This window comes from Bipolaris victoriae (genome assembly GCF_000527765.1).
Source record: "Bipolaris victoriae FI3 unplaced genomic scaffold scaffold_24, whole genome shotgun sequence".
Lineage (NCBI taxonomy): Eukaryota > Fungi > Ascomycota > Dothideomycetes > Pleosporales > Pleosporaceae > Bipolaris > Bipolaris victoriae.
In genome coordinates, this window is record NW_014575368.1 from 204,893 (window position 1) to 219,977 (window position 15,085).

Genomic DNA, 15,085 nt, shown 5'->3' on the forward strand with positions numbered 1-15,085 from the left:
ACACACACACACACACACACACACATACTTACACACACACACACACACACACACATACTTACACACACACACACACACATACTTACACACATACTTACACACATACACACACACGCATGGCCTGCATGCTCGACTCCTTCACGCTCGCTTGCTTATTATGACCACCATTACGGTACTTTACCAGGGGGCTGGTCAGTCAGGCTTCCGGGCGCGCTTGAGCCAACCCAGGCATGTGGCGCGGCCGCCCGCCAGGTGCTGGCCTTGTTAGTCACTGTTCTTAGTACTTACTGTAATACGCGCGTGTGTGTGTGTAAGTATGGTGTGTACAAAATGCCACTACTATCACAATGGATTTGGGCTATTGCACCGGCATCGACGATCGCGTGCCGTGCTCGAGTGGACAGAGGATGCATAGCGAATTCTAAATTGCGGGGCAGCAGGCGTAGTTTTGTGTATAGGGAATGAGCAGTGCGGGACCCACGCTCAGATTCTGTTCGCAAACCTGTTCGGCGGTAGCCATGACCGCCCCCCCCCCCCCCCGTTGTGGAACAGGAGAGGACTTCATTTGCCCAAGTTTGCCCCAACACGACCGTTTCACGACTGCATGCCTTGTCATTGTGGCCGAGCATGGGCTCGTGTCCGAGTAATGGGAGTGGGTGGGCACCCATTCGGGACCGAAAAGGTCTTGGAACGACGCGATGAGAGTGGTGAAGGGCGTTGGAATCCTACGGACACAGCCGGCCTCTAACAGCGTCCAACGTCTTAATTAGCCTAATCCGTTCTGACAAGGTATCACTCATGACGCCCCTGGCCTTTGTAGTCGGCGACTCATTCGTTAGTAGCAAGCCCATGCCTGGCGACGAGGGATGCTTCCATTCCGGGGGCTGTTGGCAATGCTGAATTGCCTCATGGGGAGAGAGGATGCAGGGTATGACGGCACGGCCAGTCAATTAGTCAGTCAGTCAGCCAGTCCGACCGTCCGTCCGACGGGCAGTCGGCCAGTGCAGCAGCGGTCATGCTGGGAGCGTAGTGGTAGGTAGGTAGTAAGAGGGTACTTAGTAGCACTCGGTATGGGCGAGTGTTGGCAATGGTGGTTGTGCTCGTTGTCGAGTGCAGGCATATAGCTCGCCCCTTCACATTCTCCTATAACTGTGTCAGAGACAGTTGCAACACGGCTCGGTGACTTGATTGCGAGGCCATGCGAAGGTTTGCAAGTCGAAGAATTAAAGTTTTCGGCGTGGCCACACCCCTGCAACCGCACCAGTCTCAAACCTTGAGGCCGACTTTAGGTGCTGAGCTGACGAGTGACGGGGACACCATTATTCATTTACCTGGGCGCGGTGGGTGTAGTTGCAGTCGCAGGCGCTGGCTGATTGGCGGCAGGTCACGAGCAGTTCCTATTGCTACCGCTGTCCCAAGACATGGCACAAGGGTGGTTCCTTCTTTGAACGGCGCAGCAAGCAGTGTCGCGCCCATGGTGACCGACCGACCCCATCCCATCCCATCCCATGCGCGCCCCCCCTGCCCGCTCGGCTAAACTCTGGAGTTGATCTGCCCTGCCCCTGCCCTACCAGGCTACTCACTTAGCAGACAAGACTTACCAGGTTCCCAGGCTACCAGGCTCGCACCTGCCCGGCCCTTGCCCTTGCTTGCCCTTGCCTGCCCTTGCCCTCTTGTCCTTTGCGCTTGCCCCCTCTTAGCCCTTGCGCTTGCGCTTGCCCTGCCCTGCACCTGCCAGGCCCCTGCTCTCACCCCCCCTGCCCCCCTTGCCCTCCTCGGCGCCGTTGGCGACTTCCCTGCCGCCCAGGGCCCCGGCGCGCGCTTTCACATTGTTCGGCGGGACGATGCTGCACTCTGGTGTGTTACACCCATTCCTTCGCTTCACAGCTTGACAGCGCCCAAAACGGCACGCTCCCGGAGCCAACTGTTTGAGGCTTCGTCTAGGCTCATACCTTGCGTAGCTGCATGAGCGTCTTGCTCAGGATCTGCTTGTTTCTCCACGTGGATTCGTCTCATCGACGTGCCTGCCTGTTAATACCCTCTACTATATATACCACTGACCGCGCTACGTCCATGCCTTGTGTTACACTACTACCCATTGCCTTCTTCTTGCTTGACCCTATTTTAAACACGACGCTCCTTATCTTGTCTTGCACAAAACTCCAGTCTACTACATTCCTCCCACTCAACTCGCTCCTTCCTCTCATTTAAGACTACACTACTACTACTCAACACTCACACTCACACTCACACATACACACTACACTACACTACCTACCACCATCTCGGTCACCATTGCTACCAACAACCCCACCGCAGACATGGGTGGCAACACTGAACATATAGTCGGCCACGGCTATCTCTCCCTCGGCCAGGCCGTCAACGTTGCTCAAAACAGTGAAGGCGGTGTCGACCAGCGCCTCGCTCAGTTTCTCGAAAAACGCCTTGCCGAAGTCTGGGCAAAACTAAACGCTCATCCCGGATCCTACGTTCTTCCTCCAGACGAGTTTGCTCTCTTGAACTACTACCGCACACGCTTTGGAGACAACGAGATCGTACGAAACGCCACTAAGCGCTTTTGGGACAACCACAAGGGCAGCCAATAGCCCCGTCGCCTTTCTTCTTCCCACCCCACCCAACCACAACCAGTCAGGAGCACGGCAACCATTTCTCGCACTTTGCCAGCCAGTATTTCAATATCGCTGCAACCATGACCGTCTCAAGTTGTCATTTATTGCTCTTTCCACGAGACGCCGCCTGACCCTCTATTGATTGTCAAGGTACACAACACCTTCCTACTGCCAAGTACAAGCGCTCACACTCGTCAGAAAGCAGTCACAAATCGACCTGACCTGCTTCGTCTGGGTTTTGACGGCGCACCTATATACCGGGATTTTTTTTCTTATTTTCTTCCCAAGATACCTCTGAATACGGAGTTTACGGCGTTTTGAGCATCATACCACTGCCGACCAGTCCTCGAAACGACACGGGGCATCATGCATGGTCGGAGTTACGAGAGCGATGGAGTCTTTGGATGGCGTTATGGTGGATTTATAGAACTGGCCGCGGCGTCACTTGGACGAGCAACACCTAGCTCCGTCCTCATAACAATGTTTCTAATGCTAATCACCCTGTCCCAATCCGCCGATGTTCACAAGGGCCCGAAGAGGCCCCCTCCCCTACTCCAGTGCCTACAGCCCGTGCCGCCAGTCCTCAGTCCAGTGGACGGATGTCAACAGATTATCATGAAGCACACTTTTGCCTCCTCTTACGGTCAGCCATTTGTCAGTGAATACAATCCTCCCGACTGCAGCTTCAACAGGGTTACTTTCAACTTCACCGTCACTTCCGCCGGCACACAGTTTGACAGGCTCGGCCTTATGTTCCTTGATGACACCGAGGTTTTTCGGACTTCGACTGCAGAGCCAACGCAGACTGGCATCATTTGGAGCTACGCCAAAGACATGAGTGGTTATTTGAGCCTGTTCAAGAAGCCGCATAAAATCATTTTCGATCTAGGAAACGTCGTTGATTATAGGTACACTGGCTCCTGGAATACAACACTGACGGCAACCTTCTTTACTGCGGACGACGAGATTGAGCCAGCAGATGTCATCATTCCAATTTCTGCTCGGAAGTCTGTCGATGACTCCCCAAGCGCATTCATTGTACCAGGAACTAGAGCAGTCGACAATATCATGTTGCCGCCAAATGCCAAGAAAGCCGTGGTGACCATTTCCGCTTGTGGACAAGCTGCCGAGGAATTCTGGTGGAACAACGTACTTTCTTCCGACACCAGTGTTTTTGGGGTAGACAAACCGCTACATGGTTACTCGCCCTTCCGAGAGATTCAACTCCTCATTGATGGACAGTTAGCTGGGGTTGCTTGGCCTTTTCCAGTCATCTTTACTGGAGCCTTTCTCCCAGTGTTATGGCGACCAGTAGTAGGAATCGATGCATTCGACCTCCAAGAAGACGAAATCGACATCACACCTTTCATACCATTACTCAACGATGGCAAAAATCATATATTCGAAATTCAAGTTCTAGGCATTGCCGATGATGGAAATGGTACGGGCACGTTCACGACAGCTATTGAATCACATTGGGTCGTCACTGGCAAAGTCTTTGTTTGGCTTGACGCAAACACCACGCCTCTAACGGGAACGGCACCCGTGTCAGGCTCAGCCGCTTCTATTCGGCTGTATTCTGATACGAAGGAAGGCACATATAGCGCTGGTGTTTACTCTTTAACTTGCTCGGTCCAAGTAGCACGCAGCATATACATCGAGTCGACATTGGATGCTGCTGATGGACGAAGGACGGCCGTATGGAGCCAGAATTTGACTTTTTCCCATATGGGAATGTTGAGCAACATGGGAAACGATCAAATTACGCGCCAGTCTACTGTTGGTAAACAAGCTACACTAGCGGGTTACTCGAAGAGTTTCGAATATCCTCTTTGGGCCCGTTGGTCATCCGAGATCGCGCTGGATGGCAATATCAGCATTGATGCAAGCATGCGGCAAGGAAAACAGGCGCAGCAGTTGGGTGACCTAGCATTTCCTAATAGTTGGAAGACGTTTGACTACACTCGCTTGCCAACAGCGTTTTCTCCCAGACATACTTTTCTTGGCTCCAGCATGAACAACTCGCAGAATGCTACAGCACGTGTCCTGGCCCACCCTTTTCTAGGGAAATCGTATCGCTCAAGTAGCACAGAGCAGCATATGACGCTTAGCGGCGTTGGCACTGCACATGAGGGAACTGTGGTCCAGGATAGCACACGTGTCCCCGACCGAGCTGGGCAAGTCTGGTCAGCAAGACCCCCTTATCAGGAACTATACGAAAGGAGTATTGTAGCGGCCAACAAATCGGTTGTGTATGACGGTGAAAGTTACGGCGGTCAAGTCCGCGGTCAAAGCACCTTTTCCGCTGCCGGTGGGCAGGAGGTCAATGGCGCCGGTCACGGTGGGGCGCACGAATTTGCGGCAAAGCCAATCGAGGCAAGACTAGGGCGGGGACCCGCTTTGGCGGGAACTTTGACGAAGGTGGGGAGTAGGAGAAGAGCAGTGTGGGACTAGGCAGGTCTACCGATGCCGTGTAAGCAGCACATTTAGATGGGCAGACAATACGACATAGCATGCAAGCAGGGGCATTTGGGGCAGTTTTCTGCTGGTGCCATGGAAATTTCCATGTTTGGTAACAAACCGGTAACTGTCATGTCGCTTTGGGATAGGGGGGCAATGCGCTTGGAAGCGACGTCTTTCATTTTCTTCATTTATAGTAGTTCGCTTAGCTTGGTAGTTCCACCGCATGTATAGTGCATGCACACATCTCCGTTGTCACACTACGCCATTGATCAGCAATCAAAAACGCACGCCATGCACGCTGTTGGTGGTGCTCTGGATCATGCTCTTGCGATTGAAGCATGTCGATCTTATCGGTTCGAAGGGGCTCTTACGAATGCACCATTCAAAAGCGGTGTCTTTGGCGTGACATGCGGCTGCAGCGACTGCATCCGCAGAGGGGAAAAAATCAAACAACAATAAGGCCAAAAAAAAGAGGCACGGATAGATTAGTTATCTCCCTTCCGCCACACTTTGTGTCTGGCTCCTGGGCATTCGTGCGTTCCTAAGCCAAAAACGCGTCACGCTGCGCCACTAAATCTCCGTGTTCTTTGACCACCATGTCGGTTGCGGGTTACAAAGTTCCACAGTATGTCAATTTGCAAATCTTATATACAGAATAGGCCCTTGCCAAGCACAGTAGTTTTCCAGGCGAAAGCCTTAGCAACCGTGTAAACTTTCGCTTACACCAGGGCATCTGCCGCCTGAGCGTCCATGTTCATGCAGCTGCCGCTCCACCCCCCCAATATCATTTTTTTTGGATGCACGGAAAATCGTGGCTGCATGTACCCGACGGCGACTTGTGATGGGGCTACACATACATATGTATGTACTGTACATCATGGCCAGGCACCGGGGAGGAGGGGAGTGCATGCCACGGTCGACGTGATTTGACAGTATTTGACCGTGTCGGGCGTAACCAGAACCTAACGCATGCGGCACCGCGAAACGGCATTCCTTGTGTTGTGTTCTTCTTTTCTCAACTAGGCGTGTAGTGCTGTGGCTAGTGGCGTTGCGAAGCGCCCCCCCCGTCTGGGTACGCATGCCGTCTTTTGCGCAACTGGAGCGATAATGACCGCCCTTGCCATAGCCGGGCTCTTTGTGTGAGTAAGTAAGGCACTCACCTGAAACCCGGTCGCAGGCACAAGCGAAGGCGAAGATGTGGGGAATGGGTGCCGGCAAAGCAGACGCCTTAGGTCGCATATTGTGCCTTACTTGGTACTATAATATTACACGCCTCAGATACGTGCAAAGCGAGCAACGAAGGCTTCGCTGCGGGCAATTGCTGGCGCTTTGCTCCTTTGGGTGGTCGGAGGCAAACATGTCGGTAGTTGCGCATTGGCGCGCTTAAATGGCCAATTTCCAACTCGTCCGGATCCAAGCGTCGTCGTTTGCTTTGACGCGCGCTCCCGTGGGGTGCGTGTAAGCGGGAGATTTGCAGTGGATCCGTGCAGGCGCCGCGTCTCCTCGTGGCAAGCCTGAAACGCGGGTAGTGTGCTTTGGACCATGGCCGTGTTGCTGCTAGGCCTTGCATGCATTATTTCGACGTTGTCATATACCTCACGCGACACGAGCTGAAGGGGGGCCCCGCGGCCTCCGGCCTGCCTGCCTAACCAACCCACCCACCGCTCCCAGGGGGTGCACTTCGAAATCTTTAAAGTTTTGCTCCTCGGCATCATGATGTCATGGCTCTGGACGAGCACGAAAAATTGAAACTCAGGCCCTGCACTTCTCGGCACTTTGTCCTCGCAGCCCGCACAACTCTCTTTTCCCGCGCCCTGCTTGGCTCACAGGGCATTGCGTACTACCCTGAGGCAGATCAATCGTATTGGGGAAATGCAATCCGGATTTGGTCAAAGGACCCATGGCCATTGGACAGGATTATGGCTCGGCGCTACAAAAAAAAGCGAATTCTACAGCCTCTCACGGCACGCCGGGGATGGTCCACACTGTCGTGTTTTCTAACCATGGATGCCGAACACGCCTCGGATTTTGTTTGTCGATCCGAAATGCCCCTTCAAGATATGCCCTTTCCTGTCAACATCCGGATTGCCGGTCATCGGTTGTAAGCCATTGGACTCGCAGCTAACTGCATATATACATACGAACCTGGCACATAAAGGCTGGTGCTGTGATCGGTAGGCAAAACTCGCGTATCGCTACTGACAGCTGTCGCGACTCCAATACTCGCTTACTCTCAACCCTATAGAGATCCCAGATTTAACATTCGGAATAGCCGAGCGACGCGGACGAGTACCTGGTTGACAGCTCGGGACGAGCGATTCAGCTCTACTTTGTGACAAAGAAATAGGGTTTGGAAGCAGACAAGCAATGTGGCAGCTCGTGGTGTTGACTGGAAATGATGACCGCACGCCGCTCCACGCCTAAACCATGCCGCGGCCCGCTATTGAAAACGGCCGACTAGCGCTGTTGCTCGAACACGCACACACAGACTTACATGCTTAGTATATACCTACCATTCGTTGGTATTTTTGAGCATCATTGTTGTGCGCAGCTGGAGTCGCAGCTGAGAAACCTTGTATACTCAGCCACCAGAGACCAAGTGGTGATAGCCATATTCCACCTGGTTTAGGAATAGCTACGGCTCACGTCCCCTAATCTTTCGCCATCACAGCAGTTATACGCCTGGACCAATCATAATGGAAAGCGCCTTCGTCCATTACCAGGTCAATGGTCACCTCTGCGACGGTGCATGCACGAAATGTGAGCGAGTCACATATCTGGTCGGGTCACTTCGCCGTGCATGACTATCCAGCACCATAAGCCATCGATCGGATGGACAACCCTCCCCACTTCCGCGCGCATTATGCGGTAATACAACGTGTACATTTTCCGGACTTTATTTTGAACCCCTCCCCCAGAACACCAAAAAGTATGCATGTACTGCAGGGACTCTTGGGCCTCATTTCCCGGCATGCCCATGCCTGTGGCGGGGATAAAAGGAGATCTAGAAGTAATGAACAGTCGATCATCAGAAGAACATCAGCCCACTTTCTGGGGGGGCTTGCTCGATGCCAAAGCCTTAGGGAAACTTTATTTTTTTTTGAAGTTTCGGTGCCTCGGCGCAAATGCTCTGTGGCTTTGCGGAAGGGTTGTGTTTGGCTCTTGTGGTAATCAATAGAAGGGCCGACCGGATTACTCTAGCCTGACCGAACTGCTTGCACAAGACAAAGAGGCCTGGGCCAGACTACGAGGCGGGCAGGGCTTACTTGTATGTTTTGTGTATGATATTACACCTAGCGAGAAAAAAATGTACTAGAGTTCGTTTATGGTGTTCTAGTCTAGGAATGGACCAGGGCTTACTTACGGAATACTTGTCTAATATGTGAGCTTAATAAGGAGGAAATCGTATGGCTATGCAAATGGCGTTAGTGAGGTTTACTAGGCTAAAGAAACCTTGTTTATCGGTACAATTTATCTCTAGAGATGGAAGCTGGGAGTGGGAGATAGGTAGTACTAAGATTGGATTTTGCCGCCTCTCGGTCACATAGCTAAGTATTAGTAACTCTGGAAACCCAGACCCAGATGGCTTACCGTGGATTTTCGCCGACGTAACGTTCAAGAGTCTTTCGTCATTTCCCTTGCTTTAATTGAACGGTTGCGGACCACCGACAATATGCTTGATGATTTCATCACGTTGCATCACGTGTGGTCACGTGCATGAGCCGACGTCATCATGTAGACGTCGTCTGGAATCACGGCGAATTCCGATGAATCGCTAAGGAATGGACCTGAGCTGTCTGGTACGCTCCCGATCAAAGTACAAATATTTCCGCGAACTAGCGAGTCCGCCATGGAGCGAACGTATGGGGAACAATGGCAATCAATGGCCAAAGATGGGGAACTGTGGGGGCCACTGCGTTGTCGATGATTGTGACTCGTTGACTTGGTAGCCGCCTTCCTCATTTTCGCGTGGCGTCCATAGCTGATTAACCCACCACTCTTTTCATTCAGCCTTCCACTACGTCTCAATGTCTTCGTCACAGACCTCCATCCATCTGTCCGGATTACTACACCAGACACCATGGACCAGCCAACACCCCCGAAATCCATCGCAGACCATGACAAGACTGCACAGCAACATCCAGAGCCTAGACTCGTAGCTGAGCCTCGTCTTAAACCCGAAGATAAGGCCGAAAACACACTAACGGTCAATCGCGGGGCAATTCGTGTGCCGTCCCCAGATCCCTCCCTGGTCTCGATTGACGATTCCAACAATGTACGCATTGGCCGGACCCCAGATCGTAGTAGTATCCCTTTTTATCATGCGAGACAGTTGTCTCGGTCCCCTAGTCCCCCGCGGAGTTTCAAGGGCAGGATACAAGCATCATGGACTGCTAACAAAGGTTTGGCTCTTGTTTTGATTTCGCAGCTGTTTGGCACACTGATGAATGTCACAACACGCATGTTGGAAATGGAAGGAAACAATGGTAAATTGGTTTTTTCTGAAGTCAAGTTTCTATTGCTTGCTGACTGCAACATAGGCAATGGATATGATCCTTTCCAGATACTCTTTGCTAGGATGAGCATAACCGTCATATTATCTTCTTTGTACATGTGGTATAGGAAGACGGAGCACTTTCCGTTCGGTATGAAGGAAGTACGCCCGTTACTGATAGCCCGAGGCCTGACTGGCTTCTTTGGTGTCTTCGGCATGTATTGTAAGTGATGTACTCCATTCATGGGTTATCCATGTGTGTACAAGGGTCTGTTCAAAGACTTCCGACTTGGCTTAGTCTCGGAGTTGACAACTATTCTGGGGAGCCTTGTCTACATTCTTTTGGACTTTCTTACTATACTATTCATGGATCTTACTGATAGATTATAGTGCTGACTTGTCGCAGATTCTTTAATGTATCTTCCCCTAGCTGATGCGACAGTCATCACTTTTCTCGCGCCTAGTCTTGCATGCTGGGCATGCTCCTACCTCATCGACGAACCGTTCACTCGGATGGAACAGATCGCAGCATGTGTCTCACTCTTCGGCGTTGTTCTGATTGCACGGCCCGTCTCTCTTTTTGCCGCTCTTTCTCATTCTCCAGAGACAGTAACGCCTGTCAGCGCCAACCCAGATCCGCTTCCTGCCAACACAACGACTGCATCACCGGACCGCCTTGCCGCAGACTATGATTCTGTAACTCCTAAGCAAAGAGCGATTGCAGTTGGCGTAGCTATGCTTGGTGTTTTGGGGGCTGCTGGAGCATACACGACTATTCGCTGGATTGGCAAACGTGCTCATCCTCTCATCACTGTCAATTATTTTGGAGCCTGGTGTACGATTGTCAGTATTGTAGCCATGTTTACCATACCAGGTGTTGGCTTTCTACTTCCAAGCAACCTCGCAGACTGGTGTTATCTGATATTCCTCGGTATCTGCGGCTTCATCATGGTACGTTTTGTTAGCTTCCTTCGATGCTATTCCATTAACATTCTCCAGCAATTTCTCTTAGCAGCCGGCCTGCAATATGAGAAGTCATCTCGTGCTACCAATATGGTTTACATGCAAATGTTATTCGCTCTCTCATTTGACAAACTCGTCTGGGGCACAACCCCAGGCGCCCTGTCCATCATTGGCTCTTCACTCATCCTAGGCTCTGCGATTTATGTTGCTATGAACAAGGAACATTCAAACAAGGTTATGCAAAGGGAGAGGGGAAATGGAGAGGAGGAGATGGGGCTTATAGCCCCGGAGTATGATAATGAGCAACGAGACCATGGTGAGACGGATGTACAGATGAGGTCGTCAAGATGATTTTCTTTGATGATTGTACATGGCGTTTGCATAGGGAAAGATTGGTTGCATTTTAGAAACAACAAGTACACGGTGTATAAAGCGCAATTACCAGATATAGACATATAAGCAATGACGCTATCAGTTAATCTTTTACTATCAACACGCACGATTGGGTTTTGCGCACGTCACACCAGTCATGGAGAACACGGAACCAGTCCAAGTACCCCCTACCAGTACCAAGGCGGCGCGCTTCAAGTTGCTCCATGCAGCACATCAGGCGGAGCCTCTCCACTCGACACGATTCGCTTCAGTACCATCCATACAGTCATAACCTTTACTCTTACCATTCTGACCTCCTGTCTTCCAAGAATTTTTCCACTTGGTATATTCTCATTGATTGCAAGGGGGTGTTCAAGTAAGCAGCCACAAACAATCTCGAAACGAGGGGAAAATTGTAAATTCCGAAACCGCCGGTGAGTTTGTTGTGTAGTAGTCGACCCCCTCCCCCCGCTTTCGTGAATAACAAAGAAAAAATAAGCCCTTATCCCGATATCCCCAAATGCGCTTGAGAGAAAACAAAAACAAAAACACAAAGTTTGTAGAGTGGGTATTACAACGGAAATTTCGCGTGTCGAACTTACTCAATTATCCGAGGCGTAACTGTATTAGATTGGGTGGTCCTACACATTAGCCGACCAATATCCTGAGTATTACTCTTGCGTGCAACACCAAGCGAAAATCATTACACATTGAGTATATTTACTGTAAAAAACTCGAGTTTCACATCACAACTCAAAACCGAAGCGCATTCAGCGCTTTCGCATCCTTCCTCCGTGGCGCAATTGGCTAGCGCGTCTGACTGTTACACCAGTAGCTTATCAGGAGGTTGAAAGTTCGAGCCTTTCCGGGGGAGTTGTTTATATTTTTGCCATTTTTTCTTCTCCCTCTCTCTCTCTATCATCACTTTTCTTTTTCTTCCTTGGCTAGTTTTACCATACGGACGTAACAACATAATCCTTGCGTACTCCGATGTACACCTGCAGAATAGACTTTCTTTGCATGGGTATGTAGATTAGTGGATGCAAGTATGTAACGGTCGGGTGTTTTTTTTTGGAATTTTTGGCACCAGGGTACTAGTATACACGCCTGCTTGTTTTAGTAGAACGCCCGAGCTGGGTATTACTACAGCACGGAACGCTGGTGGCCCTGTTTTTTTTCTTCTCATAATTCTTTGCAAGGTTCGATTACTCTGCATGGTTCAATGTCGTTGCTAGGTTTCATGGACCCTTGGATCGCTGGCATGGGTTGTGTGTGTACTATGCGTCTGTGCAGCAACGGTATAAAAATGGCTCATGCGGTTATTACAAGACGTTTTAGGACCTTCTTTTTTTCCCTTAGTTCGTCCGTCATTTTAATTGGCTTCGTCTCACGATTAGCTCTCAAGAGCAGATTTTTTTATTGTTCCATGGGGGTCACGTAGATACCCGGACAACCTCGGGTATACGGAATATGCATTTTCGTTCGGAAGTTTTTTCTCGGTGACGTTCTGAGGTCTAGGATTATTCCTAGACTGAACATGAAGATGTGAAACTAGCTGGGGGGGAGTCTTGCTCGTGTGTGTGGGGGTAGATTTGGTATTCACTTCTCTGTGCAGGGATGGTTGTGGACTTAATAGCATTTGTATGCACGATCGATACGGCGTTACATTGATAAACTGAATTACGATAAACGGCTAATTTTCTTATCAGTATGCTCCCTGCTCCTTCTTCACGCTGGGCATCTTCTTGACCCGGTTCCAAGACTGACTCTCATCAAGGGGTTAAACCCTGGACATCTGCACGCTCGTAAATCTCGCTCTCCCGTCTTCAACCTTGAGCACGTTCACGGGGACTTTGGTGCGGAGCATGGGCTCCTCGCCGGGTAGATTCATAGGTGCGGAGAAGCCGGCAACACGGGAGATGGGGGTGCTGCAAGTGGGACATTTCCAGGGCGTTGTTTGTTGGGAATCAGGTTCGGTGGCGCTGCCTTCCTCAATTGCTTTGATGCATATATTGCAAAATTGGTGGTTGCAGGGGCGTACGCTGGGGTTTGATTCGTTAGTAAGAATAAGGCGAGTGAGCGCGGCACTTACATGCAATCACACAGTCGAATCTCACACGTCGTACACATTTTGGGTCTTGTCGGATTGAATTCCGGTTCCGTGGTTATACCCACATGTTTGTCCATCTGGCTGACACTCTTGACGCTGTCGAAATCTCCGCCATCAAGTCGCTCATCGACTTTCTCTTCGACAACCCAGAACTGACCGCCAGTCTTGGCGTACCTCTTCGCGTCTATGGGTGGGGGCCGAGGAACAATATGTGTGACTATTTCGCAGCTCTCGGGATCAAGCATGTGCACGTGAACGATGCGTGCTGCGGCGTGGTTCCATATTGTGGGGGGATTTCTGTCTTTCTATATGTCTTGGACTTTTATTGGTTGTTAGTAAGACCCACAGCGGAAAGCAAACATATAATGCAACGTACTTAGTTTCCCTCCGGCAGCTAAGCCCATGGTCTGGATGTTCTTGACTTGGGCTTCGGTAAGCTCTATCAATCCTTTTCTGCCTTCGTCTGCATCTTCGCGAGACCGAACATCAGATGATCCTTCACTGTGTCTTTTGTACCCTGCACTAATGCGTCGCCGTTTGGGTGCTACCAATTCGTCTCGGTGCGATAAGCTCAATGTGTCTACTGTGGTTCTATGTGCGAGCGGAGCAGCCGTTGCAGGGGATTTCTCTATGGGTCCTGAATTGAATGGTTGGAACGAAAATAACGGGCGCGTCAACATTGGCATTGGGGTAGGCATATCGGACATGAAGCAGCCCTCAGCTTTGAGTTTAACAAGAGCCGCCAAAGACGAATCAGTATTTTGAGGAAGCTTATCCCCGCCCATTTCCTCGACCTCTGAAGTGACCAAGTCTCGAATTCGAAAAGGTGTTCGGTAGGCTGCATCAGTTGCATACGATCTCAGTATATCTCCGATTTTGCAACCAAGTTCACCAGGGGTATAAGACTCTTTCAGCCCATCGTTTCGGTATTTGTTATTGCCTTTGAATGTGATGTAATGTCGTTTTGCGTACGACCACAATCGTTTGCCTTGAATTATTTCAGGTGTGACTTCGAGCTGCAGTCCTCCATGCTTTTCTTCGGAAGTTTTCTGGCCCTCGACGGTATACCCAGAACCCACTATGGTCAGCGGTTAGTGCATATGTCCCATGTTTCCTTGACCCACATACTCACATGGCATGGCAACGAACTGACGAACGATACCGGGAGCTACACAAATACCATCCAGCCATTTCTGTCCGGGTATGACGACGTAGTCCTGCAACTTGCTCTGATCTTTCTTATCCAGTTCCTTTTGCATTTCTTGCCCAGTTATGGCATTCACATGGCCGACGAAGATCCGTACTGCATACTTATGAGAGCCTTGCTGGAAGTTGAGCCACATGGCTTCTCTCTGCCACATTGAGAAGAAGACACCACCTGCTTCTTTGACTTTTTGTGGGAGGCGTTTCGAGTAAGCGTCTACGCTGAAGAGCTCATACCGTCCCAAGGAGGATGGCAGGTGGTGTAATTTGTTATCGTCGGGTATGCGTACAGTTCGCTCAAACGTTACGCAAAACCCACGATTGTCTCGTACCTCACGCCGAGAAGTACTCAGTTCATCGATTCTGAATTCAAGAGGTGGAACGTGGTGCGAATTTGCGTGTGATATTAGCGTTTCACTGATCTTTATTGTGGTGGGAGTGGAAGCTTGATCGTCTGCTACCACAAGGACTTCGTCGTGTTCTTTCACCAGGAATTCCGGCATCTCTTTTTGGTGTTCGATACCACCATTCACCAGTATTTTAGGCATCGTAAAGCCGAACTCTAACCGCCGTCAAGATATCTATGAGAGAAGGGCGGCAGATGTTATACCTTCGATTTTGTTCCAAAGCCCATGCCATATCACCTCGTCTTCATTCAAGGTCATAGAGACGGTGTACAACCCGGAGTCTTGGTCTAGGGTGGCAGTCCATTCATTTTGCTCGACATCCCTGATCTTTTGCAGACCCTCGATGACGACCTTGCGGAGGTTTGTAGGTGCACTTGACGACATTGTTGCAGTTTTGAAAGAGTGAAAGCTCGACAAGAATATGAGGGGCACTGGATAAGTT

The 15,085-nt window shown here is 50.5% G+C and overlaps 3 protein-coding genes across 3 annotated transcripts; 2 read left to right on the forward strand and 1 right to left on the reverse strand.

The window, feature by feature from the left end:
• Window positions 1-2,321: 2,321 nt before the first annotated feature.
• On the forward strand, window positions 2,322-5,084 carry COCVIDRAFT_24903 (hypothetical protein; the record flags this gene model as incomplete). Its single annotated transcript, XM_014703170.1, has 2 exons — window positions 2,322-2,555; window positions 3,159-5,084. 2 exons carry the CDS (start codon window positions 2,322-2,324, stop codon window positions 5,082-5,084), a joined length of 2,160 nt encoding a protein of 719 aa, XP_014558656.1.
• Window positions 5,085-9,174: 4,090 nt separating this feature from the next.
• Window positions 9,175-10,902, forward strand: COCVIDRAFT_36011 (hypothetical protein; the record flags this gene model as incomplete). Its single annotated transcript, XM_014703229.1, has 4 exons — window positions 9,175-9,580; window positions 9,635-9,811; window positions 9,995-10,539; window positions 10,588-10,902. 4 exons carry the CDS (start codon window positions 9,175-9,177, stop codon window positions 10,900-10,902), a joined length of 1,443 nt encoding a protein of 480 aa, XP_014558715.1.
• Window positions 10,903-12,703: 1,801 nt separating this feature from the next.
• On the reverse strand, window positions 12,704-15,027 carry COCVIDRAFT_24905 (hypothetical protein; the record flags this gene model as incomplete). Its single annotated transcript, XM_014703171.1, has 5 exons — window positions 12,704-12,965; window positions 13,016-13,334; window positions 13,410-14,111; window positions 14,166-14,798; window positions 14,847-15,027. The coding sequence occupies 5 exons, from the start codon at window positions 15,025-15,027 to the stop codon at window positions 12,704-12,706; spliced, it is 2,097 nt and encodes a 698-aa protein (XP_014558657.1).
• Between the last annotated feature and the right edge of the window lie 58 nt (window positions 15,028-15,085).